The sequence below is a fragment of the Diuraphis noxia genome, unplaced genomic scaffold (genome assembly GCF_037042655.1).
Source record: "Diuraphis noxia isolate RWA-SAM2 unplaced genomic scaffold, SU_Dnox_SAM2 contig0001, whole genome shotgun sequence".
In the NCBI taxonomy this organism is placed as follows: Eukaryota; Metazoa; Arthropoda; class Insecta; order Hemiptera; family Aphididae; genus Diuraphis; species Diuraphis noxia.
Genome location: NW_028301711.1, coordinates 60897996 through 60924990, shown reverse-complemented (window position 1 = coordinate 60924990; position 26995 = coordinate 60897996). Strand labels below are relative to the sequence as shown.

Here is a 26995-nt window from a genome sequence, read left to right as displayed (position 1 = left end):
AAAATTCATGAAACTGAGTTGTGAGTAGGGAAAGGGATAGTGTATTATACTATTATTGTAGTTTGAGTAAATTTATTATAAGACTAGTAGGTAAGAGATATAGTGTATAAATACTATTATAGAAAATATAACTTATATAATAACTAAATGTGTTGCAATAACAAACATTTCTTCATATTAGAATATGTAAAATATGACTATAAATCTAAAGAGTCATATGGAAAATTTATAACAATTAGAGCGTTGAAATCTACTTGTCACTCACAACGTATATACTGAACATTCTGGTTAAAATAATTACTAACAATAACAATATTAAACAAGTTTTTAGTTATTTATTTTTATAACTTTGAACGTTTCATTTTAAGTCGGTTCCTTTGAAATTTGAAAACTGAACGAGTCGATCTTTGTTTTTTTTTTATGTTCAAGAGTGTAACTTTCACGCCTTTAATACTGTAATATAAAAACAATATTATTATTATTATTATTAAAAATGTATAGTAAATATTATAATAATATTCATATTTGCTTCATTGTTTATAAATTGTTTCACATTTCTTTATCATTAAAGGGTAGTTGAGCTTTTGATTTTTATTACGAAGATACATATATATTATAGGAATAATAAACCATATTTGTATTTAAGATCTGTGTACCTACCTAAAAACAACTTCCCTAGGTAATGCAAAAATTGTTGTATAAATTTATCTATGATATATTATAACTTATTAGATATAATAGTTGTTAAATCGTTTATTGTGAGTTAAATTAGGTATTTATACTCATGAATAAGTTAATTTATCATGCCTATACTCTCTCGAATATTTAGAATAAAAAAGGTTAAAAGCTTCTCCAACAACGTTGGCACCTAAGTTTCATAACGAAACCACGCCTATGCGCACAAGTCGGCCGCCTGGTAGATGCCTTTCTTATTCTGAATAGAGTATAAGTAGTAAGTACACAACACATTTTTGGCCCTAGTACAGAATTAAATCCAGGCCCCGTACATTTTTTAAATATAGAAGTAATTTTAATGTAATTAATTACATAAACGCCGGGTCCCAATACCTTGGGTCCTTCTGAGTAGTTCTGACCATTTCTGACCCCTTCACTTTTGTGGGGGCCATTAGTATAAGTTTTAGGTATCTAAATCACTTCACAATTAAGGGAATTGCATGCGATGGAGTTCATTAGAGGCAGTTTACATAGTTTCGCATGAACCGTGTTTTGTGAGTTATCTATTAAATATATGAATTTGCACACATATATACATGGGCGCCCATAGGTAACATTTTAGGGGGGGGGGGAGGTCAAAATAAAATTTTTTTCGAATGTAAGATAATAAAGATTTAATGTTATTTTTCACATATAAATGTATGCATGCATGTTATAAAGTAATAATTTGACAATAAATAATAACTGCAAATTTCTTCGTTTTATTCCAAACATATTAATGACATCCTGAATGAAATTATCCTTGTTTGCGTTAACTTTTTCACGATGAAGGCTCATCATACACAACCCATTTAAACGATCTTATTCTGTAGTCGAACGAAACCACGTTTTTACTTGTCTTAATATACTGAACGATCTTTCTGTTGTGCACGTTGTTGGAGGCAGTGATATAAAAATATTAAGTATTTGAAAAATTGCAGGATAATATTCGCAATGAGCCAATAAATCAACAAACGAAATTTCATTACACTGGAAGTCAATCAAATTTTTATCAATCCAATACTGATACCAAATATTAGATTCCTCTATCATATTTTCAATTTCATAATGATCACTAATCAGCTTAATTTTTTCTTTGAAATCATTAATGGTGTACTTTTTAATATTTGTAGGATGCAGTAGACTTATTGAGAATGCTATTTTATTTGTGCTTGAAAATCGTCGTTAAAGAGATGATATTAGTGAATCTAAGTATGGAACAAAAATAGAAAATCTGTAATAATAGTGTTCAGCAGAATCGGTTTCGTAATTTGATCTATTTTTTTGTTTGGATGTAATACTTGGAATTTTAATTCCTGCGTCAATTTTTTCTGCCATAAATACGGAGTTATTAAAAACGATATCTGATTGTTCTCTATTATTATAAAATATAGTTAATAAATCTTGAATATGATTTTGGGCTGAGTATATATCAATAGATTTCGCCTGCAATTTATTTGTAACTGGTTCTAATTGAGCTGAGTATTTGGATATAATATTTAAAGATATAATAAATTGTGATGTTGATGTCGCACATGATAGTTGGTGTGCTTTTGTGCGAGTAGTGATGTTAAATTTAAAATCTGAGTCATTATTATGAGATAGTTTTTCTAAAACTGACTTAATATTAATAAAGTTTTCAGCAAAAATGCGAATAGATTTATATTTCGCAGACCAACGAGTATCACACAAAAGTGGTATATTTGTAACCAATTTTCGACGAAGTACAAATTAATAACCTCTTTAATTACTCCTACAGTATTTTGTATTTCTGTCGCTGCATTCAAATCATTTACAACGAGATTAAGTCAATGCGAAGAACACCAAGTCAGTGGTCAGGAGACAGTGAAAAAATGTTGCTTTAGAATATTTATCACAAATTATTTTCTGCACTACATTTTCCTTTCTAGCCATTACTGAACACCCGTCAAAACCCAAGCCAACAAGTTTATTCATATCCAAACCGTATTTTTCAACAGAAGTCAAAATAGAAGTAGCTATACCAACTGCATCTAATGTTTGTAGTGCACTAAATCCTATAAATTCTTCTCTTTTAGTTTTTGAACTATCAACATAACGAACACCAATCGAAAGTTGTTCAATGCCAGCAATATCGAAAGTTTCGTCAGCTTACTATTTACTTCTCGAACAATTTGATCACATAATAAAATTAATTCATTTTGAATTCAATGTGAGGTATATTTAGCTTTACTATGACATGTTGATAAATGCTCAGACAGAACATTGTCTCCAGATTCAACAAGAAATTTTAAAAGATCATGACAATTTCCACTACAGCTCAATTTGCCTTTAATTGCTAGATCATGTGTCGCACAAAATATTATTGATGATAAAATAGGGACTAGCTATTTTCTATTTTGTTCAATTTGTGAGTATTGAGCAGTATTTAATTGATCTATAACACTTTTTTCTTTATTGGACATAATTTAAAAAAAAATCTGATGATTGAGAAACCGAATCTCTATGCCATTCAGATTGCATATGTTTTTTTGCGTGAAAATGAAAATCTTTATACTTGGTAAATTCACTAACAATGAACGCTCCTAATAATCCTCTTTAACGACAGGACGAAAAACAACACAATGTTTGCATAAGCTGCCTTTTTAAATGTCTAGAATAAACTAATAACCATCGATATTGTTTAAGCCATTCTATTTTAAAATTTCTTTTTTGTGCAATACTGTCATTCTTAATATCATAATTATCAGAAGGAACATATGGTTTTGTTAATAATTTATATTTAAGTTCATCTGATAAATTTGATTTTTTAATATAAAATCCTAAATCTGGATATGACTCACAATCATTTGGCGTATAATTAATAGTTAATGTAGGTATCGTATTTATTGACGTAGAACATTCCGGGTTTGAATTTACTTGAGCAGAAACGCTTGTATTTTTCGATGTGTATGGCTCAATCATAGCAGATGCATTATTTTCATCAGATTTTTTTTAAATTAAAAACGATCGAATATCCACAGTAAAAATTGAAAATTGAAAAAAATAATATTGAATAGGTAATCACTAATCACTAATGACACTCACCAGTCAGCACTAAATATGTCACACAGAAAGTGGACGACTAAAATGCAGTCAATGTTGTCTGATAAAATATTTGTAGTACCTATATTGTAATCTTTATGGATTTACCACAAATTATATGTGATCAATAATTTTACGTATAAGTACAGACTACGACCTATCTATGATGTTAATATACGATAACAATGAGTATATTTTATTTATACTTATTTCATTGTTTCATATCTTAAAAGTGATTTCAACAAATAATTTATACATCGGTAATAAGGTAATATTGTGGTAATATTTATTGAGCTAGAAGTTCATAATATTTTTTTTTCAGGGGAGGGGGCAAGTGCCCTGTCTTTCCTCCCCAAATGGGCGCCCATGCATATATACACATATTGCGCAAGTGATGTTGATTCCATATTATATATAACTTATATATATATATATATACTCCATATGATAAATGAATTAAACTTATAAACTTTTAATATCTTAAAATAACATTCATAGAAAGTTAATAATATGCATAAATTTTAAAATTTAAAAAAAATGGATAGCCGTTCTCAACGAAAGTATGATAAAGACTTATTTGTTTCCAAAAATATTATCGCTTTATTAGCTTGGTTTTTATTGATAAGCATAGAATTGTATTGTATAATCTACAAAATAATTGCTGTTTTCATTGCTGTAATAGTAACAATAGTTAAGTGAAACAGTAGGGAAATATTAAAAGTGTCAATAAAAGTATTTTATTTTTACTCTATAATTAAAAGTCGTGAAAATCACTTAGGGATTTAGTAATGGATATTGAAAAATAATTGATTAAATTACTAGAAAAAAGGAGTTCAGATTTAAAAATTGAACTTAGTTATTATTATTATCTTCATTAATCATTATGACTAATACAATATAATTCTAAATTCTAATTGCTTAGCTAATTTTATGATTTCACTAATAAAAAAAAATTGGATATGATCTTACATTCAAGAATAAATTTGTATCGCTTATTTTAACGTATTATATTACCTATATATGTTTCGGAATGATAAAATTAGTCTCTCCAGCCTATATAAATAAATTTGTAGCTACTGTACCTAGCACCTGCTATGTTTATTATATAGAAATTATGTAATATATTTATTTAGATTTTTTGTAGTTACTGTATTTAACATTTGAGTTTTAAAATTAAAAAAAAAAATTGATTAAAATGACATGAACATTAAAAGAGTATTACTCACGAATCAAATCCCCTGATTTCTACTTTCCTCAACTTGGTAGCAACGAATAACTTGTATAGATTCGCAACAAATGTGTAGTAAATATTACCCTTGTACTTGCTCAAGGATTGGTCAACTTCGTTCAACTAAGGAATGTATAAAACAGAACACGTATAAATTATGATACTATATTTTATGAGGCGTTGAAAAAAATGAATAATGTAGTAATTCAATTTATAAAAACTTAATTTACTTATGCAGAAGGGCCTAATTTGGTTACCTATGTTTTTTTTGGGGGGGAGGGGGAGGTTGAAACATTTTCCCAGCTCCAACAAAAACAAAATGTTGGTTTTAATATAAACTATATAGTTATATATATCGTACCTATAAATTTAACACAATATTTCTCATAAGTTTTTCTACATTTATAAAAAAAGAAATTTATACCGAAAAGTGAAATTAAATTTTATGAGCGTTGAGTTCATATTTTTACAACAATGGATATTCATTATTCTTTCGATTTCTCATGGAGCGACCTTCTGATTTGGCGGAACATGCAACTAAAAAACAAATAGCTTTAAATACCTTCTTTAAATTTAAAACAAATACTAAATAATGTATTTATTTTATCATTTTTTATGCTTCATAAAATGTTCAAAATATTTTATCTTGTCTAGAGCTGTTAATTAAAACTAAAATGTATTAATTTTTTTTTTCTGTTAATGATAAAGTTTGATTAGTTTGATAAAAAACTTTTGAGATTAATATATAATGCTTCTCACACACTGATACAATAACAGTTTAAAAATATTAAAAATACCTAGCTAGATGTTTTAAAGCATTTTAAGTTCAAATTTTGACGAAAAAAGTTAAAAATGTATAAAATGTTTAATTTTTAAAGCTAACGATGCAAATTTAAAACAATGTTCCAGGTTAGTAGTTCATTCTTGTACCTTAAAATCTAAAAAAAATTTATTTAAATACTTATTATTAGAATGAAATTTCATGTTTAAACTAAGAATAACAATTTGTAGTTATTTTGTTGTAGTCAGGGCCGGCCCAAGGTATTTTGACGCCCCGGGCAATTTTTTGAAAGGCGCCTTTAATCAAAGGCTCCATAATACATTTAATACTTTTTATATTTACCTACATATTTTGTTTAAAATTCTTATACTTATGGATAGGATTGCAAAACTTATTTGGATACAATTTCTAGACGTATCGGCTGTAACACATACTTTTTTGGTTTTCCCTAGTTAATGAATATAATATATTATCATTGTATATTATTTTTTAATTATTTGTAATGTAATAATAAAAACTGGAAAGTGGAGTAAGATCTATAAAAAAATATATATAGCAGAATATTCTGTCATAGATAATTTAGTCATTTAGCTATATTATTGTCAATGTGAATGAATATTACGCTAAAATGTATAAAATATTCGTATATTAAATGTACCCCTAAAAAAGTAGCGCCCCGGGATACCGCGCGGATCGCCCGTATCTTGGGCCGGCACTGGTTGACGGTTGTAGTTAAAAAATATTATTTTGTGGATACTTGAAACTTTTTAAATAGTTATACCATAATCATTACAAGATTTTTGTTGACAAAAATGAATTAAATCTACTGTAGTAGTTAGTACATACTAATGCCTAATAGAAAACGTAATTAATTTAATCACAATAATATTATAAAATAACTATATAGGTACCTACTTAGTAATATGGTTGGCTGACAATTTGTCTTTGTTCAGAATCTTTTTTCGTATACAATGATTTTATATAATTTAATTCAAATTTAACACATCTATATTAAAGCGATCCTCTAGAAATTTAATTTACAACAGAGCGTAACCCACTAATTTTAAGTTAGTGTTTTATTACCTAATGTTTGTAGAATTATGTGATATACCTCTATGCGCCAGTAACAAATTGATGCGACAACGATGCATAAAAGTTATCGGGTAAAAAAATGTAATGTTTCGATTCATGATATTCATAAAGGATCGTTCGCAATCGTTTTCTGCCTTGTACTCATTAGATACATCACAATATTATTCTGATATTTAGTTTCGGTTCTCAAAAAAATTAATTAGGGTTATCAGATGACCGTATCTATATGAGGTTTCGATTCTTGCAACTAGAGACAAAATCTGAAGACGATATATTTAAGTCATTTATATTTTATACACCTATAGTCTACTACAGTAACTATTCCATAATGTACAAGTATTGGGCTCAGGGACTTTATGATGGTCATTTGAAACTTGAGGGCACTTTAAATATATTAATACTCAATCACCCCCTATAAGTTGCGACTCCTCTCTGAAATAGTCCACAACACCTGATGAAGTTTAAAAACCACAAAACATTACTTTCAAAACATGTTCCATTGACGTTGTTGTCGTCACCAGCATTGAATCCATTTTATATATGTGCAAGCACAACGTTTCTATTTCTTCTTTCATCGCTGCTAAATTCTTTGTCAAGATATGTAGCTTTCGGTTTTTCCTTTTTAACGTCTGTTTCAGCTGTGACATCTTTGTGTTCATTCTACTAGCTTTATACGCAATACGCTGGTTCCTTTCATTTTTGGTCGATAAATCTTGTACTTGTAAGCTGAGTCCTAGTTTTTTAGCTTTCACCGCGTCCATGAGCTGAGAACACGTAAAAATATAAATCGCGATTCGTAGTTAATGTCCACAATAGTTTTATGTTTTATGTTTTATTACATATTATATAGTATACTAGTACAGACATATAGTATATAATTGACATAATAGTATATTATAAGACATTAGGTAGGTATATGGAATTATATGATTTGTTCATGAGTAATAATATAATTATTAATATTTATTGTAAAATTTTCACCTGTTTTTGGGCTATGATTATTTTATTCAGACGGCTATTTTCTCTTGTATACATTTTGTTTTCGATTTTTAAATCTAAGTTATCTGCTTTTAGTAACGTATATTTTTTATCCATTTTGAACCAACTATCCGAACATTTATTTAACTAAAATGATAAAAAACAATATAAATTATTAATTATTGTGCATTTAGCATTTAATTGACGAGTCAACCATCTATATCTAAAAAAAATTTAGAAGAAAGGGTTAAATGATAAAATATATTCAAATTAATCAACAAATAATAATTCTTTGTGGCCATATTGAAAAAAAGTATAATTAGAAAACATCTAGTGGATAAGGGAGGATTAAATCCCCATATTCCCTTTGTTTTCGTGCCTGTAACGAATTTAACGTGTAACTTATGACTTTCGTGAGTATAAAAATAACTAACTTCTGACTTAATAATAACATTTTCTTGTAAAGTTCTTTGGAAAGTTGAAGACATTAACTTTTGCAAGTTATTCTGAATCGTTGTGGATAATTGCAAAAGCTTAGCTTCATTTTGACGTTTCATACTGTAAAATATATAATATAGTTACTTGGATCAATGCACTGTGTTGATTTAAATGTGTAGTTTTTAACTACAGTTATCGATATTTTAACAAGGTTTATTAATATTTTACTTACTGTTCCTTGGCTATAATAAGTTTTTTCTCAGTTTCATAAAGTAAATTATCGTTTTCTCCTTTAAGTTTCGATAATTCTTCCTCTTGTTTCAAAAACTTATCGGTTAATTGAGATCTTTGCTTTTTAAACTCGTTTAATGAGTTTACTTTGCTGTCTGCGTACATTTACAGTTGAAAAATAATAATTATTTGATACATTTAATTTCTGAGGTTAAACATTTTTTTAGGCAAACCACTTTTTTGTTTCAATAAAATGAAATGTTAATTTCTCTTCACATTAATAATAGCTAAAGGGGCAAAGAGCAATATTATTTTTACGTTTTTTACATAATTTATAAGAAATATTCAAATAATTATTTATTCAAAATACCTACCTTAAACATATTTTTTTCGAACTATATTATAGGTAGTGATTGATAAATGAAATATTAATTGAAGCTGTAAAGCTGTTTATTGTCAAAAAATATTCTCAGAAAAAAAAAGTAATGAAAGGGAATAATTATAAAATGTTGTGTGCAATGTTGAATGCAATAAATAAAAATAGTTACCAATATGAGATATTTTAAACTATATATTAGTATACATTGTGTTGTCTCCGTCTTACAACATAGCAAAAACTGTTTTGCGCGGGATAACTATACTTCTAAAAACATAATGTTCTCTAAATGATTAATTATATTTGTGCTATACAAATAATAAAAAAGCTACGGCACAGATAAAGTTCTTCCCTGTGCGTTGTGGATGTGGAATACAGAGGAAGTATAGACTCCAGCGCAAAACAATTTTTGTTGTTTTACATAAGATGAAGACAACATCTGCATGCTGGCGTAGCGTCCTTTTGAGAAATTATTAGTGGCTAAGTCTGACAATTTTTTGTACACAATATGATGTATTTAAAAATATTATAATGATTTTATTATGATTAGATTCAATTTCACTATCTATTTTAAATTGTTTATGATAAAAAGGTAAGTAACTACGTCAAAATGATTTTAACAAACAATTAAGCTTTTAAAATTAGTATAATTTTTATTTGGTTTGGATAGGTATCAATTTAAAAAATGTACACACTTAATAATCCAATTTCTGCTTTCAATTGTCCAAAAACTGTTTCAAATTGTCCATTCTTCTTCATAATAATATCTTCATAGCTTATTTTTTGGTGCTCAATAGTCTACAAATATGGTAATGACTGCTATATTAGGTACTAATTAAAAAAAAATTTAATCAATAGTTTTCTAAAATATTTAGTTTTTTTTATCTTAATTTGATGTCTAACCCAAATTTATTGTCTCCATCTTACTATAAATGTGCTACAATCCCTAAAATTGTATGTAGTACGACACACTTTGTGTAGTACGAAAAATCCAGTGTGCAGTACGAAATTTAAAAGTGTGTTATTCACATTAAACCTTTGTAATAATATTCTATACAATTTTAAAATAACAATATTAATACAGGGGATCAGAAAGTTCTTCGACCACAAAGAATAAAGAAAAAACTATAATTTACATACTTAATATAGGTAATTTAAATTTATTTTTATTTATATCTGATATTATGTATTATTATTTTCATGCATTTTGTACACTTATAAAATGATGAGTTTTATAAAAAAAATTTTTTTTCAACAAAAATTCTATTTCACGAATTTTTTTAAAGAACCTTTAAATTTATTAAATTGAAGTTCTACTTTATTTAAATAAAATAATTTATTGTAAATACATATTAATATTAATTGATAGGTACTATGTATAATTTAGATTTGACTGATTTGGGACATAGTGTGTAGTACGAAAATTTGGATGTGTTAAAATTTATCATTACTTTTGCGTTAAGAGTTCTAGCTTCGTTAGTTTTTATATTAATATGAGTAATTCACATATTATCAATTATAAACGTAATAAATTACGACCTTTTCTGTTATCCAATTGTTTTTTTCATGTTTTTATTATGACGTGAGTTTGAAAATTCTTATATATTTTAATATTTTTCACACAGAATGCAGATCATTAACTCTGATAAAGATTTCACCAAAAACTGAGTTAAAGTTGGTTTGAAAAAAAAATATTGTTAAAAATATCTTGCTACCATATTATACTGATGATATAAAGTAATTCAACTTGAATCAAAATTGTTAGTGGGAAAGTAGTTAGTTGATATTTTTTTTTGTTATCAATATCAGATTATTAATTAGATGATTAATAATTAGTTGAAATTACAATTTATTAAACCAAAAAATAGTAGGTAAAAAAATTACCTTTTATCTATCCAAAACATTATATTTGTTTATATATATCATAAATATTTTTTGTTAAAATTTTGTTAATGAAAATACTCATAAATACATAATTTCGTTAACAATCATTGTATTTCGTTGTGGGTGTTGTAAATTGTTTTATCAATATTCAGTAGGTACCGATTACTGTACCTATAATAGGAAGCTACTATGTATTGATATGTGTAAGCATGTACATACCGTTTTTAATGTAGAAACTGTATTTTCCAAATCGATGATCTCGTTGTTTTTCATTTCAACTTGTCTTGACAAATATGCAATTATGTCACATTGACCCTCTTTTAACGAATTAGCTTTTTCTCTTTCTAAATCGTTATTTTTTTCCAATTCTGCACATCTATTGGTTACTCTATACTCAAAATTATATAAGTAATGTTTAAGAAGTGTATATTATCTTGTATACATTTATGATTTATAAAAATATTGTTTATTCACAAAATAGTTAATTTTCTAAGAAAAAATCTTAATTTAAACATTTATTAATCTTATCATTTTTTATATTTTGTATGTTAAAATAATAATCAATATATATATTGTATATAATCATATTATAAGTGTACGTATTTCATAAAATAGTAATGTAGCTTAAATACTATCGGAGAAATTTTAATACATTTGCTATATACCTACTCAGGTATATATTTTTAAAATACCTAGGTATGCTACTTGTGTCACTGCAGAATTTAACGTGTACGACGGAACGAATCAACAAAAAACATTACGTATGTTATAATAATATTGGTGATGACTAAGGCTCGGGTGTTTATGAAATTGCATATTTTTTTCTATTTATCAAATTTAATGCTAGCCTGGATACAAATTTTATTCATGTTCTACTGAATCAAATAATATTATTTTTATTTTGTATATTTTTGCATATCTAATAGTTTTGTATTTTAATTGAATATCTTGGGATTTTGAACACAAAACTACTTATTTCAGTACATTTTTTTAAAAAACAATTTAAATTAACCAACTACAAAATTAACTACACAATTTTTATACAACATTTAAAGACGGCTAAACATATTTGCACAGCAGATCGACAGAAACAAACTCAGTCACACCAACTAATTTTCAATGTGGTCGGTAAAAAATCATCATTTTACATGGATATGTGCGGCTCCATTCCTAGCAGCCAATATTCCTTTCCACAAAGTAAATAATAAAATATTTCGTAATTGAAAAAAATAAACGATTTAAAACTTTGGTACAAATTTCGAAAATATATTCCGGTGAAGTTGATACCATGGAAGGAATAGAAGAAGATTTGAAGGTTGAGGATCTTGCATTTTTTAAATATGCTCCAATAACATCAGTTGATGTAGAACGAAGTTTTTCTCGCCACAAATACTTACCGATAGCAGACGTAGTTACAAATTTAAGCAAATTAAAAAAAACCACAGTAGCATATAGAGTTACGCTAATAATGTAATAAATAATAATTAATAATTAATAAAAATGTATTTTAAATTCTAGTAAAAAAATAATGTAGAATATATTATTACTATTAAATATTAATATAGGGAATGTGATATGCATAATTGTATAACACATATAATAATAATAATAATAATAAAAAAAAAACAGAATTGTAAAATTGAATTTAATGTAAAAAAAGCGGGTAAGTCGTGGATGTCGCTCTGCTGTACAGTAGGTTACTGTAATGGATGGGATTAAATTTGAATGCAATGATAGGTATCATTGTATACGAAAAACGATTCTGAACGGAGATGATTTGTCAGTCTAGGATATATTATATTTGAATATTGTCATATATTCTAAAAAAGAAAAGAATATTTCTAAAAGAAAGAAATATTTTATTTTTCAATTAAGTCGCATTTTGCATAAGGCATGGTTCATCAATTAGTGTAGTTATCATAATTCATAATACCTTATATTATCATAGATATACGAATACCTGGTTTGAGGATAAATCGTTATCATTACGAGATTTCATAAAAATTTAAAACTCAAACGCTCAAAACATTTTTCCTATAATGACGCTTCAAATAGCTATAGAGAAAATTTGAAGCAAAACTTATGGAAAACTTGGTGTTAAATTTTATAACCTTAGATATATATACAAACAATATTATGAATTTTTAACTACAAAATAATTAGCAAATATTCATGGTTTTGATGAATTTTTGTCAATATTTGAAATTCAAATGCTAATAAAAAGATTTTTTTATATGGTTGTAATTCAAAAACTAATCACTGTAAACACTTGAAATTTTCACCAAATGTTTATGGTAGTGTTGTCTATATACAGTTTAATTTTCAAAATATTTTGACTTTTTTTGAGATATATATAGACGACTAAAATTTTCAATTTGTCTGAAAAATTTTTTTGAAGTGTCGATAAAAACTTTTTGGCCCTATCAAAATACTTGAAAATTTAATACAAAGTTCCTCATAAGTTATTTTTATAGTAATTAAAAATTTATAAAAATACATAGGCACAATTTTATTTTATTAGTATTTGAAGTTCAAATATTATTTTAATTTTGACAACATACGTAAAAATCACAAAAATTCGTAAATTATTTTATCCTAGAAATTCATAAAAAATTTTCCTTTTATACCTAAGATTTGAAAATTTAATACAAGGCTCCTAAAATAGTTTTACAATAGCTTTTGAAACATAAAAGAAATATATAGTCACAAATTTTTTTTATAAGCATTTACAGTTCAAATTTTAACTAAATACATAAAAATTACGGCAATGTTCAAATCATCTTAGATCGAAATTCATAAAAGTTTTTCTTTTTAATTCTAAGATTTGAGAATTTAACACAAGGCTCATAATATAGTTTTGCAATAGCAATTGAAAATAAAAGAAATATATAGCTACATTTTTTTTTTACATGCATTCAAATTTTAATTTTGACAACATACGTAAAAATCACGAAAATTCGTAAATTATTTTATTTTAGAAATCATGATATGTGATATGAATGTGATGTGTGATAAAGATTGAAACATTTGTAAGGAATCTTGTATTAAATTTTGAAATCTTAAATTTAAAAAGAAAATTTTTTATTAATTTCTAGCTTATAATAATTTGCGAATTTTCGTGATTTTTACGTATGTTGTCAAAATTAAAATTTAAATGCATGTAAAAAAAAAATGTGACTATACATTTTTTGTATTTTTCAACTGCTATTGTAAAAAAATTGTAGGAGCCTTGTATTGAATTTTCAAAACTTAGGTATAAAAGGAAAATTTTTTATGAATTTCTAGAATAAAATAATTTACGAATTTTCATGATTTTTACGTATGTTGTCAAAATTAAAATTTGAATGCATGTAATAAAAAAATGTGGCTATATATTTCTTTTATTTTTCAACTGCTATTGCAAAACTATATTATAAGCCTTGTATTAAATTCTCAAATCTTAGAATTAAAAAGAAAAACTTTTATGAATTTTGATCTAAGATAATTTGAACATTGCCGTAATTTTTATGTATTTAGTCAAAATTTGAACTGTAAATGCTTATAAAAAAAATGTGTGATTATATATTTCTTTTATTTTTCAAATGCTACTGTAAAACTATTTTAGGAGCCTTGTATTAAATTTTCAAATCTTAGGTATAAAAGGAAATTTTTTTATGAATTTCTAGGATAAAATAATTTACGAATTTTTGTGATTTTTACGTATGTTGTCAAAATTAAAATTTGAATACATGTAAAAAAAAAATTGTGGCTATACATTTATTTTATTTTTCAAATGCTATTGTAAAAATATATTATGAGCCTTGTATTAAATTCTCAAATCTTAGAATTAAAAAGAAAAACTTTTATGAATTTCGATCTAAGATAATTTGAAAATTGCCGTAATTTTTACGTATTAAGTCAATATTTGAACTTCAAATACTAATAAAATAAAATTGTGCCTATGTATTTTTATAAATTTTTAATTACTATAAGAATAATTTATGAGGAACTTTGTATTAAATTTTCAAGTATTTTGATAGGGCCAAAAAGTTTTTATCGACAACTTCAAAAAAAATGTTCAGACAAATTGAAAATTTCAGTCGTCTATAAATATCTCAAAAAAAGATTTTGAAAATTAAACTGTATATAGATAGCACTACCATAAACATTTGGTGAAAATTTCAAGTATTTACAGTGATTAGTTTTTGAATAACAACCATATAAAAATATCGATTTGATCGAAAACGGGTTTTGCGTAAAAATTCCCGTTTTTCTGTCATTTTTTTTTTGTTTTTCTCGATTTTTTTGAAAACTGTTGGAAAATGTTTACTTTTGACCTCTATAATGCACCAAGGATCTTCAATTTTACATCGGAAACCACCCACAAAGTTTGAAATCGAAGCATTATTTCGACTAGTAATGCTGTACACAGACACACAAAAAAAAAAACACACATCATTGTAAAATCAATACATTCATCACTTCGTTCAGAATCTAAAATGTAAATACTTAAAATACTAAAAATGTAACAAAAGAAAATAATATTTAACTATTGTCTAGTTGTTAATATATTTTGATAAAAAATAAAAATAATATTAATAATATAATAATTATGAAATTAATATTATAGAATAGCCTATAAATACAGTAGTGTCAATTCAGTTTTTTGAAAGGGGGAAACAAAAGTCTTATCGGAAAATTTAACTAAAGAAAAAACCGATCGCTTCGCTTCCGAATTCCTTTACACCAAATAACTCAATACAATTTACAAGCTCCGTTTCATCAGCATTGGTGCACTGCCACATTCAAATTTTATACCAAACATTGGCAGTATGGTTGAATAGTTTTGAACACTTTACTATAAACACCAGAAACCCAGTTTTGCACACACGTCCTGGAAAAACGTTTTCTCAGTACTTGCTGAGGAAAACCAGGTTTTTTATACTTGAGGAAATATACAATTTGTTTTTTTTTTTTTGCAAAAAGTATTGCAGAAAAAGTATAAAATACTGTCAGGTTTTGCCAAAATCGTTTTGGTTAAAATTCTATGGGCAGTGCAGTTGAAACGGAGTTAAATATACATTTATTGTTTATTAATTTATTATCATTGGCACAAATTTCTCATTCAATAGTTCTATCAAATATTTCCTAATTCTTTAAAATCATATTTGATATTATTATAGTAGTCTCCCTCCTAAATCTTAAACGCTATGTTCACTTATGGTTATACGACCACGACGATGTATACATACAACATATATGCACACTGTAGTCGATCTAATTTTTAAGTCCTGGTAGGTATATCTTGTTACTTAATTGTACTAATATTATTCGTCAAACAGAACTTCAGATAATACCTGGCGAGCTTTTCGGTGAGATCCGCTATTTGTATATTATACATGGTCCGATCCACTTCCTGTAATGCATCTTTTTCTTCTTTGACATTTTTCTTCTTGTGACCTTTTTTGTTTTTTTTCTTCTTTGCTGGCGAATTTTGCATGGTTGGTTTTTGACTGTGACTCTATAGACTCATCAGTCAGTGACTTAGTGATTTAAAACTATATTAGATAAGTATTATAAATTGTTTATTTTAAGGGTCTTGCTAAACTGTGCGATGGAATGCCGCGCCGCGCCGGGTCTACGACCGCCGGTATATTGATCTAACTCGTCGTTAGTGTGCCAGACTACCAACTCAGACACTCAGATTTTCAGACATAAACAACATTAAATACGTCAAATAATAGAGTATAGAGATCAATGAATAATTTATCAAAAGTAGGCAAATTAATGTATAAAAAATTAACATGAGTTAGACCAGTTAGTTAAGTCAACATTAACAAAATATATTTTGCTCTATAAAAGTTTAAATTTAAACAAATGGAGTAAAATATCAAAATAGAAAAAGTTTATTTAAAAAAAAAAAAATTATTACCTTGATCACACATTAGAGTTTGTGTAACTTGAAATTATTTATAGAACTAATGATTTTGTTAAAAACAGTGGCGCCATTTCAGTGTTTTAATATGGGTGGCAAATTTTAAGCAGGCCAATTTTTTGGACGCCTGCGAATTGGGCCACAATTCATCTTTTTTTCCAAAGGTACGGTAATAGGGCCACTAAAATTTTATATTTATAATAGGAAGACCCGGTGATTGGGCCACTATTACATTTTAAATTGTAATAAAATAATATTTAAGAGGATGTCAGCGCATAAACATTATTTCATATTTGATTAATTTTATGGACCTTGTTGTATATTAAATTAGTTAAATCTGTATGGAAGTGTTTAAAAAAAATATTAATTATTTTACGAATTGTATTTTTATATGTTAAAACAATAATAATTAGGTAGTTAATAAACATTATATATTCGTAATAATAATAGTATAACACAAATCTTGTGTGCTATACTTCTATGGCCCAATCTCCGGGTAGTAAAATGTAAACAAATATTTTATACGAAACAGGTAGTTAAAAATGTGGTCCAATTCCCGGGTGCTCAATTTCTTTTCGTCAGGTCTTTTTTCTTCAAAATAGTACCTAAATACAGTGTTGGGTAAATTACTTTTAAAGAGTAGATAATAAAGTTACTTTACTTAGAGTTACTTAGAGAGAAATGTAATAAAGTTACTTTATTCTTTACTCTAATAAAATTGTAATAAAATGACTATACTTTTTAAATTGAAAAGTAACTCATTACTTTCTCGTTAAAAAAAAAAAAAAATATTTTTTTTATATTTCTTAACAATATTATCATTGTGCCTGGCAATAATGTAACTAGAAATACATTACCTATAGTAAATAGATATAATTTGAAAAAGTAATCAATATACTATAATCAACATAATACAATATTATTATTTTATATTTATTTATGTTTTAAATTAACTTTACACAATAGTGTATCTTCAAAGTTTTTGTCACTTATACGCGACCTTTTTTTAGAACAAATGTCCCTTAAAACACTAAATAATCGCTCTACAGAAGCATTGGATGGCAAAGCTGGGTTGTATTTAATAAAAATATTCTTTACTAATGTCATTGGATTAAAAACTGTGAGATCAGCTGTATAAGGAGCTTTAATAAATATATACAGTATATAGTGTATTAGGTAAACTGTAAACATAATAATACCCACATTATAGACATATTTATTTTTTCAATTCGCAAAAGGTAGGTACTTAATAATTCGAAACTGTAATTGTAACGTGTTATTCAAAAGAAATTACTTATCAAAAGTAATTTCCATTACATTTTCGTTACTTGGAAATAATTCTAATGAAATTACGTAACGCGTTACTTTCGTTACGTTACTGCCCAACACTGCCTAAATACAGATATTGTTTGTGTGTTAATCACTTGTATGGGGTTAAATTCTTAAAGAATATATTTAAATTAATTTAAATTATTTATTAATAATTTGTGTGTCTTTTGATATAGATCTAAAAATATTTAGTATATGTAACAATATTTAACCAATGCAATTTATTCCAAATAAAATAAATATATTATACCTATTTACTAACGTATTATAATAAATAATAATATAATATTCCATACAATATACATAATAAGTTTTTAAAATTAATTATGGGTTTCTAGCTTTTATATTATTTCTACTTTTTAGTTTAGAAAATCTATTTACTGTTCAGTAGTGGACCTAGGATTTTGTTTTATATAAGAGTCAATGTTTTTAATTAACATCATCACGGTGTCCTCACAAAGGAATATTACACCGGCCACAAAAAATAATGGTTTTGAGTTTTTGACTATGGAAATCATTTTTTTTTTCAACTGTTTTATTTAATTGGTAATCAAGTTGAACTTCAATGATTTGTTGTTTACCTTCGAAAAATTTAATAAACTCAAATGATCGTAAAGCTGCAGTTTTATGATATTCTCTTTCAGAATGTTTTTTTAAATCATATAGAGCATCTTTGTACTTAATTAAAGGAGTTTCTTTCAAAATTGCAAGCCTTTGTCTCCCAATACCGCTCATCTTTGGTTCAAAAAGTTCACAAACTTTGCAAAAAACTCCTTTACCTAAATTACTATAAGTTAACCAATTGTATTTATTTATCCATTCAATACGAACACTTCTACTATGAACATTTTTATCTTTTGTTACTGGAAAAATATTTTTATTTGGAGTACACATTTTACTTAAATAATTATAAAGTTGACTTTTTTTATTTTAACATTACATTTCTCTTCAACTGCGAATCCTATATCATACTCTTTAGTATCATTAATTTCGACGAATTAGTGTAAACAGCTCGTTTTTGTTATGAAGCAGCTTCATTCAAAACATTTTCACTTGTAGGAACTAGGAGTATATACTATACTATACTCGTAGTCATCAACTTTTTCTTAAAGAAAGAAGTAAATATTTCACTTTGACGTTTTTGTGACATATAACGAACTACGAAGACAAGACTATACTCATATGACTACGTGTAACAACAACAAAAGTAAACTAAACCAAACCATACAATATATTAACCTATTACTAATAATTGTTCATTTCAGATATTTGACACTGGCTGCAAGTTTTCTCGTTTTACCACAGAATAACCAGAATGGACACTCGCTGAGCACTCAAAAATCGGGAATATACTATTCAATTTGATGGAATATCAGTGTATCCATGTATATTGCAATTTACGACTTTATTTACTTATTAGGCTAAAGGTAATTGCCTCTGTTCGGGGAATAACAGCCGCGCTAGAAACAAAGAATAATGAGAATTATCTTTCTACCGGCAGCATTGATATTCCATCAGGTGTTGCAAATCTGTACCCCATAAGAACCCATGTTAAACTGAAAAAGTGTCTGTTCTGGTTATTCTGTGGTTTTACGTCAATCTAATTGGCGATAAGATAAGACGTTACATTATAGCAGCTTTCACGGTTGACTTATAAATTATAAATATAAAGTATAATATGGTTAAATATTAAGTATTTAAGTATCAAAACAAAGTCAGAAACCTAAATATTTTACGTCACAGTTATATTCTTACACACAGGCCCGGATTGAACCGGCGAGCTACCGACAAAATCTTGGTGGGCCGCGTAGTAAAATTTGGGCCGTTATTATTTTTGGACAAAAGTATTCTAGTATTTCTAGATAGTGATATAGTAAAATATAGATCCAAATACACGGTTAAAACAATAATTGCGTCAGCTGTATAAATGTATAATACTGATGTATAGTGTATTGGTTATTTGATTCTCAAGAATAAAATTGTCAATCAATAATACAGCATATCAGTATGTACCAAGTAAATAATAGTTGTGTGCTGTGTCCTGCCAGCATGTTTATAAAAATAAATATAATTCCAATTGACCGTATTATTGTATGGGGTTTTCCACAATTATCGTGATATCGTCCAACGACCAACGGGCAACAATTCATGGAACTCACACATACTACGTACTCTTCTACACAACACACAAGTTTACATTTTACATTATTATTACTTATTGACTTATTAGTTATTTGAAATAACTTGATAAATGATAATTTAGTTTTTTCTACATCGACTACACGCTACACAGTCCTGAATCAAAAAGGTTTCATGTTTTTATGTTTATTGTGGTTTTGTGCGTTTTAACATTAAAATATTTTGTTCGCCGTACTAAATATATACTAATATACGACTATACTAGTTTAGGTAATATAGGTACCTACGCACTATAATATTTTTTATTTTGTCCAAATTGTGCAATATTCTCATTTACGTATTTGCAATAATTGCATTTAAAAAGTAGTTAAGACTGCGCTTGTCATGGATAAAGAAAAAAGAAAAAAGAAATTAAAAGGTGGAGCTGAAAAGTTACGAATGAAACGGCATGCTGAACTAAAAGCTGCAGGGAGTGATCCCAAACAAACAAAAATATCATTTCTTAGACATCTCCAAAAAGGTAAGTTTATTTAGTTAATTATTAATATGATTAATAAACTAGTCAATCAATTTATTATTTTAAATATTTCATAACTCATCGGTTCAGTATAATAGTATAAATTAATTCAATATTTTATTTTGTTTCTTAATTTGAAGAAAATTAGTCTTTCAAATTGCTCTTACACTGAACAATTTATGTTGGGAGAACTTAACTTAGGAATTTATTGTTCTGTTTTAGATTACTGACACAGATAATGAAATAGTTGTATCAACAGAAATAATTGATATTAATATTTTTAAGAAACCTGAAGGTAAAAACCTACACAACTTTTTTAAATCTCATCCGATACAATCGTTTGAAAATATTTTATTCAACCCAAATAAAGTATACTACCGTGTACACAACAATGTTGCATTTAAGAGAGAGTGGTTAAGTTACTGAAAGAAAATAATACATTGTTTTGTATAGAAATATAAAATCTCGGTGGGCCGAAAACTCTCAATCCGGCGCTGCTTACACATCTTATGGGCCAAGGGGGCCCAGGCCCCTCTGGCGAGTGGTGTATTTACGGGTCGTATAAGTGATAGATCTCCACTTGGCCTTTTTTTTTTAATGTGCCCATACACCCATATAACAACTATAAAAAAGGGGGTAAGTCTTGGATGTCGCTCTGCTGTACAGTAGGTTACAAATGGGTTACTGCAATGGATGGAATTAAATTTGAATCCAATGATATTTATATCATTGTATATACTGTCGTATACGTCGATCACTGACGTACACAAATAAACGAACAAATTAATTATAAGCACTTTTATTGAACACTTAGACGTCCAGTGGCGATCGAGTCACACGATCACCACCTAGCTCTGACACCTGGTGGTCAGTGGTAATCGAGTCACACGACTACCGCCAACTGACCCCTTTTCTGTCTTCATATATTCCTTAAATATAAATTTTACAATCGAAACACTATCGGTAATATCGATATCAAAAGCTATATCATTACTCAAAAAATCTTTATATATTCTCCCACTATAAAAATCTGACTGCTTAAATATAATTAAAAAATTACAATTTGTTCTTATTGCTTTTAAATCTAATAAACTATAATTCTGACTTATTTAAATACATGAAATATTTTTAGATCTAGATCTTACAAAATAAAAAACCAGTAAATAAACTAGATATGGCAGCAATGGAACATGATTATTTTTATAAAAAACATAAAGATATTAAAACAAGACATATTGGAGATAAAATCTTGGAAAATAAAGCATGGGATAGATTTTTAGATTCAAATTAGGTGAAAAAACAGCTGCTTTTGTCACCACAAATGCAATGAAAGCAAAGAGATATTTTGGCAAGGGATTTATTTAATTTAATTATTTTAATTCTTATTATATGAATTTAGATTTGAATGATTCTCAAGCAAAAAAGCTTGTAAAAGCTTATGAAAATAAGATTGATGTAGTTATTCAATTAAAACATACACAGATTGGAAATGGTAAAAATATATTTAATTTAACTGATAGACAAAAAAATAAACTAATTAATGTTAAAAATAATAAAAAAGGTGTGAGATTAAAAATTACAAAATCTCAATTTGGAAATAAGGATAAAGTAGGTGGATTTTTACCTCTTATTATAGCAGGTATAGGAGCCCCTAGTGCATTAGCCGGAGGTGCTAGTGCAAATACCGTTATCGATGCAAAAGATAAGAAATTAAAACGAGATGAAGCAGAAAGACATAATAAAGCAGTGGAAGAGAATGTTAAAAATATTAAGACTTTACAAATTGGTTCAGGACTAAAAAAAAATAAAAAATAAAACCATTAACTAATTATGATATTATTGAAGCAGGAAAAAATATAAAAAAATTTAGAGGTTGTTTTATGAAAGATGAGTTACCTGCAGTGCCTTGGAAAAATGAATGTGAAATATTAAATTTAAATAATTCTAATCAACCTGGTTCACATTGGGTGGTGTGGTTAAAAAATGATAAGAAAAAGGTATATTTTGACTCTTATGGAGATTCAATTCCAATTAAAGAAATTGTAAATTATTTAGGAAAAGATAATTTATTTTACAACACTGAACAATTGCAAAATTATAATGATCCACCTATATGTGGTCATTTATGTTTAGATTTTATTCAGAATTATAAGCTTTAATACATTTTTTCCTTATAAATGGAAAATATATTTGCTAATTATGACCATGCTAATATCCGTGAACAAGATAAGGTGTATTGGCCTATATCTTCATCAAATCTTAATTCTCCTAATCAAATCACTACTTATAATATAAAGGAAGAAAATAGTTTTTTAAATATTAAAAAAGCAAAGTATCAAATTTCTGGCTCTGTCTTACAATCTGATGGTAATAACTACCCAGCAGATTCAAAAATATTGTTAGTTGATAATTTTGTTCCATTTTTGTTTGAATGGATTTGTGTTAAAAAACATGGTAAAGAAATGATAGAATTGATAATGTTAGAAGATGTAGTTTAATTAAAGGTACAGTTAGTTATTCTGCAGATCTTAGTGGTCCCACAATAAATAGTGGATTTCAATCAAAATTTAATAAAGGTGGTTATTTTAGTGCTGTTGGCAAATTGTCTAATTTATATTTAGGATTTTTTAAAGATATAGAATATCCGGTATATAAAGGGGGTTTTGAAATAAATTTTTTAAGACGTTCTGACAATGATGCTTTATTTAGAGATAAAAATGAAAAAGGTGATCTAGCTGGTGTTGGAAAAATTGTTATTGATGAAGTTGTTTATTATTGTTATTGGTTAGAATACCAATTGTGACTTATGATGATTTGAATAAAACTAAGTTGATAAATGAACTAACTTTACTGTCTAAAAGAAACGAATATATGTTTATATTCAAATCATGGCAATGTATTGAAGAAAGAAATATTAGTGGTAAAACACTAACCAAAGACATAACAAATATGTATAGAAATATTAATAATCCTTTATTTGTTATCATCACTTTCCAAACAGATAAGCTAGATAATCAATTAAGAGATCCAATACAGTTTGATAATTGTAATTTAAAAAATATTTGGCTTGATATTGATAGTATTAGATATCCGGAAGAACTATTGAATTTAGATTTTAAAAAAGAAATATTTAATATTGCTTATGATATGTTGATGGATTATAAGCATGTTTATAATAGATTAGATCGAGATTTGTCTTTAATGTATATAACTCCACAACAATTTAAAGATATCAGGCCATTTTTTATAATTAATATTGTTAGCGATCTTTTTATTTGTATACACGGGCAGCACTGATCGGTCGGCCGACCAGTCTGTCCCAGCCGCGAAGGGCTGTAAAACACAGGAAAATAATACACCGGAACATAATTTGAGGGAATAATAAATACAGGAAAGGTGTTGAATGGAATGATAATACACAGGAAAGTTTTTAGCAGGAAAAATATTGCATGGGATGACTAGGGGTGACAAAAATATGTTGCCCCGGGGCACAAATCTTTCAAATGCGCCACTTGAGACTGCTTGAGACAGTAGGTCGCTATAGTGGGAGAGGGGGCTTTACAAAGTTAAACAATTTATGTACCTAAAGAAAATATAAATCTGTAATTAAAATAAAAAGAAAAGAAAATATTTAAAATATTTTTGTAATTATTTTTATACAACATTTTTAAATGAATTTTACATATTATGTAAAAATCACGAAAATTCGTAAATTATTTTATGCTAGAAATTCATAAAAATTTTTCTTTTTATATCTAAGATTTCAAAATTTAATACAAGGCTCATAATATATTTTTACAATAGCAATTGAAAAATAAAAGAAATATATAGTCACAATTTTTATTTATAAGCATTTAAAGTTCAAATTTTGACTAAATACGTAAAAATTACGGGAATGTTCAACTTACTGACTGCCGTATTAATAATAACTAATAAGTAATAATAATCTATAATATCCTAGACAGATAAACCGTCTCTGCTCAGAATCGTTTTTCGTATACAATGATATAATATCATTGGATTCAAATTTAATTCCATCCATTACAGTAACCCACTTGTAACCTACTGTACGGCAGAGCGACATCCACGACTTACCCGCCTTTTATAAATTTATAACAATAAGTTTTAACACGTGCAATTATGCCGCATTGCCACGGCTTATCTTCCGTTCCGTGTCGAAAATGTGTTAATTTATTATTTTCGACAGGTTAAAAATAGAAAATATTCCGATCGTTTCAATTGTATGTAAACAATGTCACCGTCATCTTCGTCGCATTTCGTCAACGGACGGTAAACTATGAAGTACAACTAATTAAGTGTTTAGAGTGCGAGTCATTATTATAGCTGATTACTGCTGTCGTGTTTTATTTACCATTTGCCAAACATAAACTCGTATTTTTTTTGTCAACTTGTCGTGTATATTTTATTGACTACAATATTAAATTCATCAAAATGAACTATGAAGGTTATACTTATAAATTTAACGGAGGAGAAAAAAAAGGCAATCGGTAAGATTTATTTATTATATATTTGTATTTTGTACCACTTAATATAATTTTATTACTATTTATTACATATTATTTTATTATAGTACCTTCATTTATAAATGCTATATATAGCTGTTAATAATAATTAGGCATTGTGTTTTTAGGTATATGATATGCTGTCAAAAGTTTTGTAAGGGTTCAGCAAAACGCTTGGCTGATGGTACTATAGTGAATAATGCAGCTCACTCACATCAACCAAATAATTTGGAAAACGAACTCTTAGAATTAAGAAAAAAGTTTAGGTTGATCCTGGTTCAAAGAGCAGTAAATGAAACTACGAGGCTCAGAGATATATATGATGAAGAATCTATAAGGTATTAGCCATCACTTTATACAAGTGAAAAATAAAAATACATGTATGACTTTATAAAAATAATACTTAGATCGATTTTTTTTCTTAATAGACATGTGAGAGCTGCAGAACCATATTGTTGGCCTGTAGCTGAGATGTCAATGCGCCACGCTCGAAGGAAAAATGTGGCAGTTTTGCCACCTACCTACAATGCATGCACTCGTAGAAATGTTGGAATCGGATGTAGATCGATATGTTTGTTGTGGTCATTCCTTTTATCAGGACCATACAATTGATGATAATGGAAAGACATCAATTATATTTGGATGTTTGGAACTGATACAGGAAGTTGTAGGACAAGGTGGATCTGAGCTGCACGCGGATGCCACTTTTAAAATAGTACCTGTCGCACCAAAGTGTCGGCAACTACTTGTTATGCACTTGATTATTCAAAACCATGTACGTTTAAAAGTTTGACTTAATATTTTGATAGTAATTAATATTTTTAATATGTTTTAGAGTATTCCAGTTATATATGTACTTATGGAGTCAAAGACTGAACTAGCTTATACTCTTGTTCTGAGGAAATGTAAGGCCATGTTTCCGGCTATTCAACCAGAATGTATAATGACCGATTATGAAATTGCCTTAAAAAATGCATTCAACATAATTTATCCTGAAAGTGTTCAACATGCTTGTTGGTTTCACCACTATGTACAGGTAAATATTATTTACTTAAATAAAATATGTGTGTGTTTGCTTTAACTATATATTGTGATGACTACTTTTTAGTGTCTTGTCAAGAATCTTAAAAGTAATGGGTTTTCAAATTATGTAAAAAATAACCAAGAGGCGCAAATTTGTATTAAAATGACTTCTGTATTACCATTATTGCCTCCCAATTTAATTGATGAGGGTTACCAGACAATTCGTAGATATGCAAGGAATAATAATGTAAATCTCGTGTCCTTTTTTACATATTTTTCCAAGTAAGTATGATATTTCTCATTTATCAATATAGTTTTTTTTTAACTTAAAAATTAAGCATGTACGAGTATAATATTGTATATATTTGAAGCTATTGGTTACGTACAAGAACACCAGAAGATTTTCAGTATATGGTGTTCCTAGAAGAATAAATAATAATGTGGAGTCTTTTCACAGTGGACTAAAAGAAAAATTCCAAAGTCTTCACCCAAATTTGTGGACGTTTTTAGGTGAGTAAGAGTAGTAAGACTATTGAACAATATTATTACATAACGTGTATTATGTATAACTTTTATTATTATTAGTATGGTATTCAATACAGTCTGTCCTATTGAGCCTTTTCACCTCCAATAGTCTAATATTTCAAAATTAAATTAAAATTATTTTTATGTAGCTTTTATAGAAAGAAAATCCCAATTCATAAATTTAAAATAAAACATCATTTACTTATTTTGAATTACGATTTTAATTTAGATCACTTGAAA

General features: G+C 27.2%; 1 protein-coding gene, 1 long non-coding RNA gene and 1 pseudogene across 3 annotated transcripts; 2 read left to right on the top strand and 1 right to left on the bottom strand.

Moving 5' to 3' along the window:
• Positions 1 to 23: 23 nt before the first annotated feature.
• LOC149061129 (cilia- and flagella-associated protein 157-like) lies at positions 24 to 16420 on the bottom strand. Its single transcript, XM_089215687.1, has 9 exons — positions 16122 to 16420; positions 11005 to 11173; positions 9597 to 9699; positions 8527 to 8680; positions 8291 to 8414; positions 7860 to 8003; positions 7361 to 7642; positions 5004 to 5128; positions 24 to 453 (listed from the first exon to the last, which is right to left on the bottom strand). The coding sequence occupies exons 1-9, from the start codon at positions 16262 to 16264 to the stop codon at positions 342 to 344; spliced, it is 1356 nt and encodes a 451-aa protein (XP_089071813.1). The 5' UTR covers positions 16265 to 16420; the 3' UTR covers positions 24 to 341.
• Positions 1395 to 4757, top strand: LOC149061130 (uncharacterized). Its single transcript, XR_016189359.1, has 3 exons — positions 1395 to 2541; positions 2625 to 2707; positions 2772 to 4757. It is a non-coding gene; the product is annotated as an uncharacterized LOC149061130 (long non-coding RNA).
• Positions 16421 to 24570: 8150 nt separating the features above from the next.
• On the top strand, positions 24571 to 26748 carry LOC107167182 (uncharacterized; annotated as a pseudogene). Its single transcript, XR_016189413.1, has 6 exons — positions 24571 to 25192; positions 25336 to 25545; positions 25636 to 25982; positions 26043 to 26243; positions 26316 to 26512; positions 26602 to 26748. The product of XR_016189413.1 is annotated as an uncharacterized LOC107167182 (transcript).
• Positions 26749 to 26995: the final 247 nt, after the last annotated feature.

Bases quoted from the DNA above. Each gene is read 5' to 3' on its own strand.
- LOC149061129 (XM_089215687.1), bottom strand. From the start codon at position 16,264: ATGCAAAATTCGCCAGCAAAGAAGAAAAAAAACAAAAAAGGTCACAAG. The intron at 7,643-7,859 runs GTGAAAATTTTA...ACGTGTTCTCAG, and splicing joins TAATCATAGCCCAAAAACAG to CTCATGGACGCGGTGAAAGC. The intron at 5,129-7,360 runs GTAATGTTTTGT...TACATTCCTTAG, and splicing joins CAATGGAACATGTTTTGAAA to TTGAACGAAGTTGACCAATC.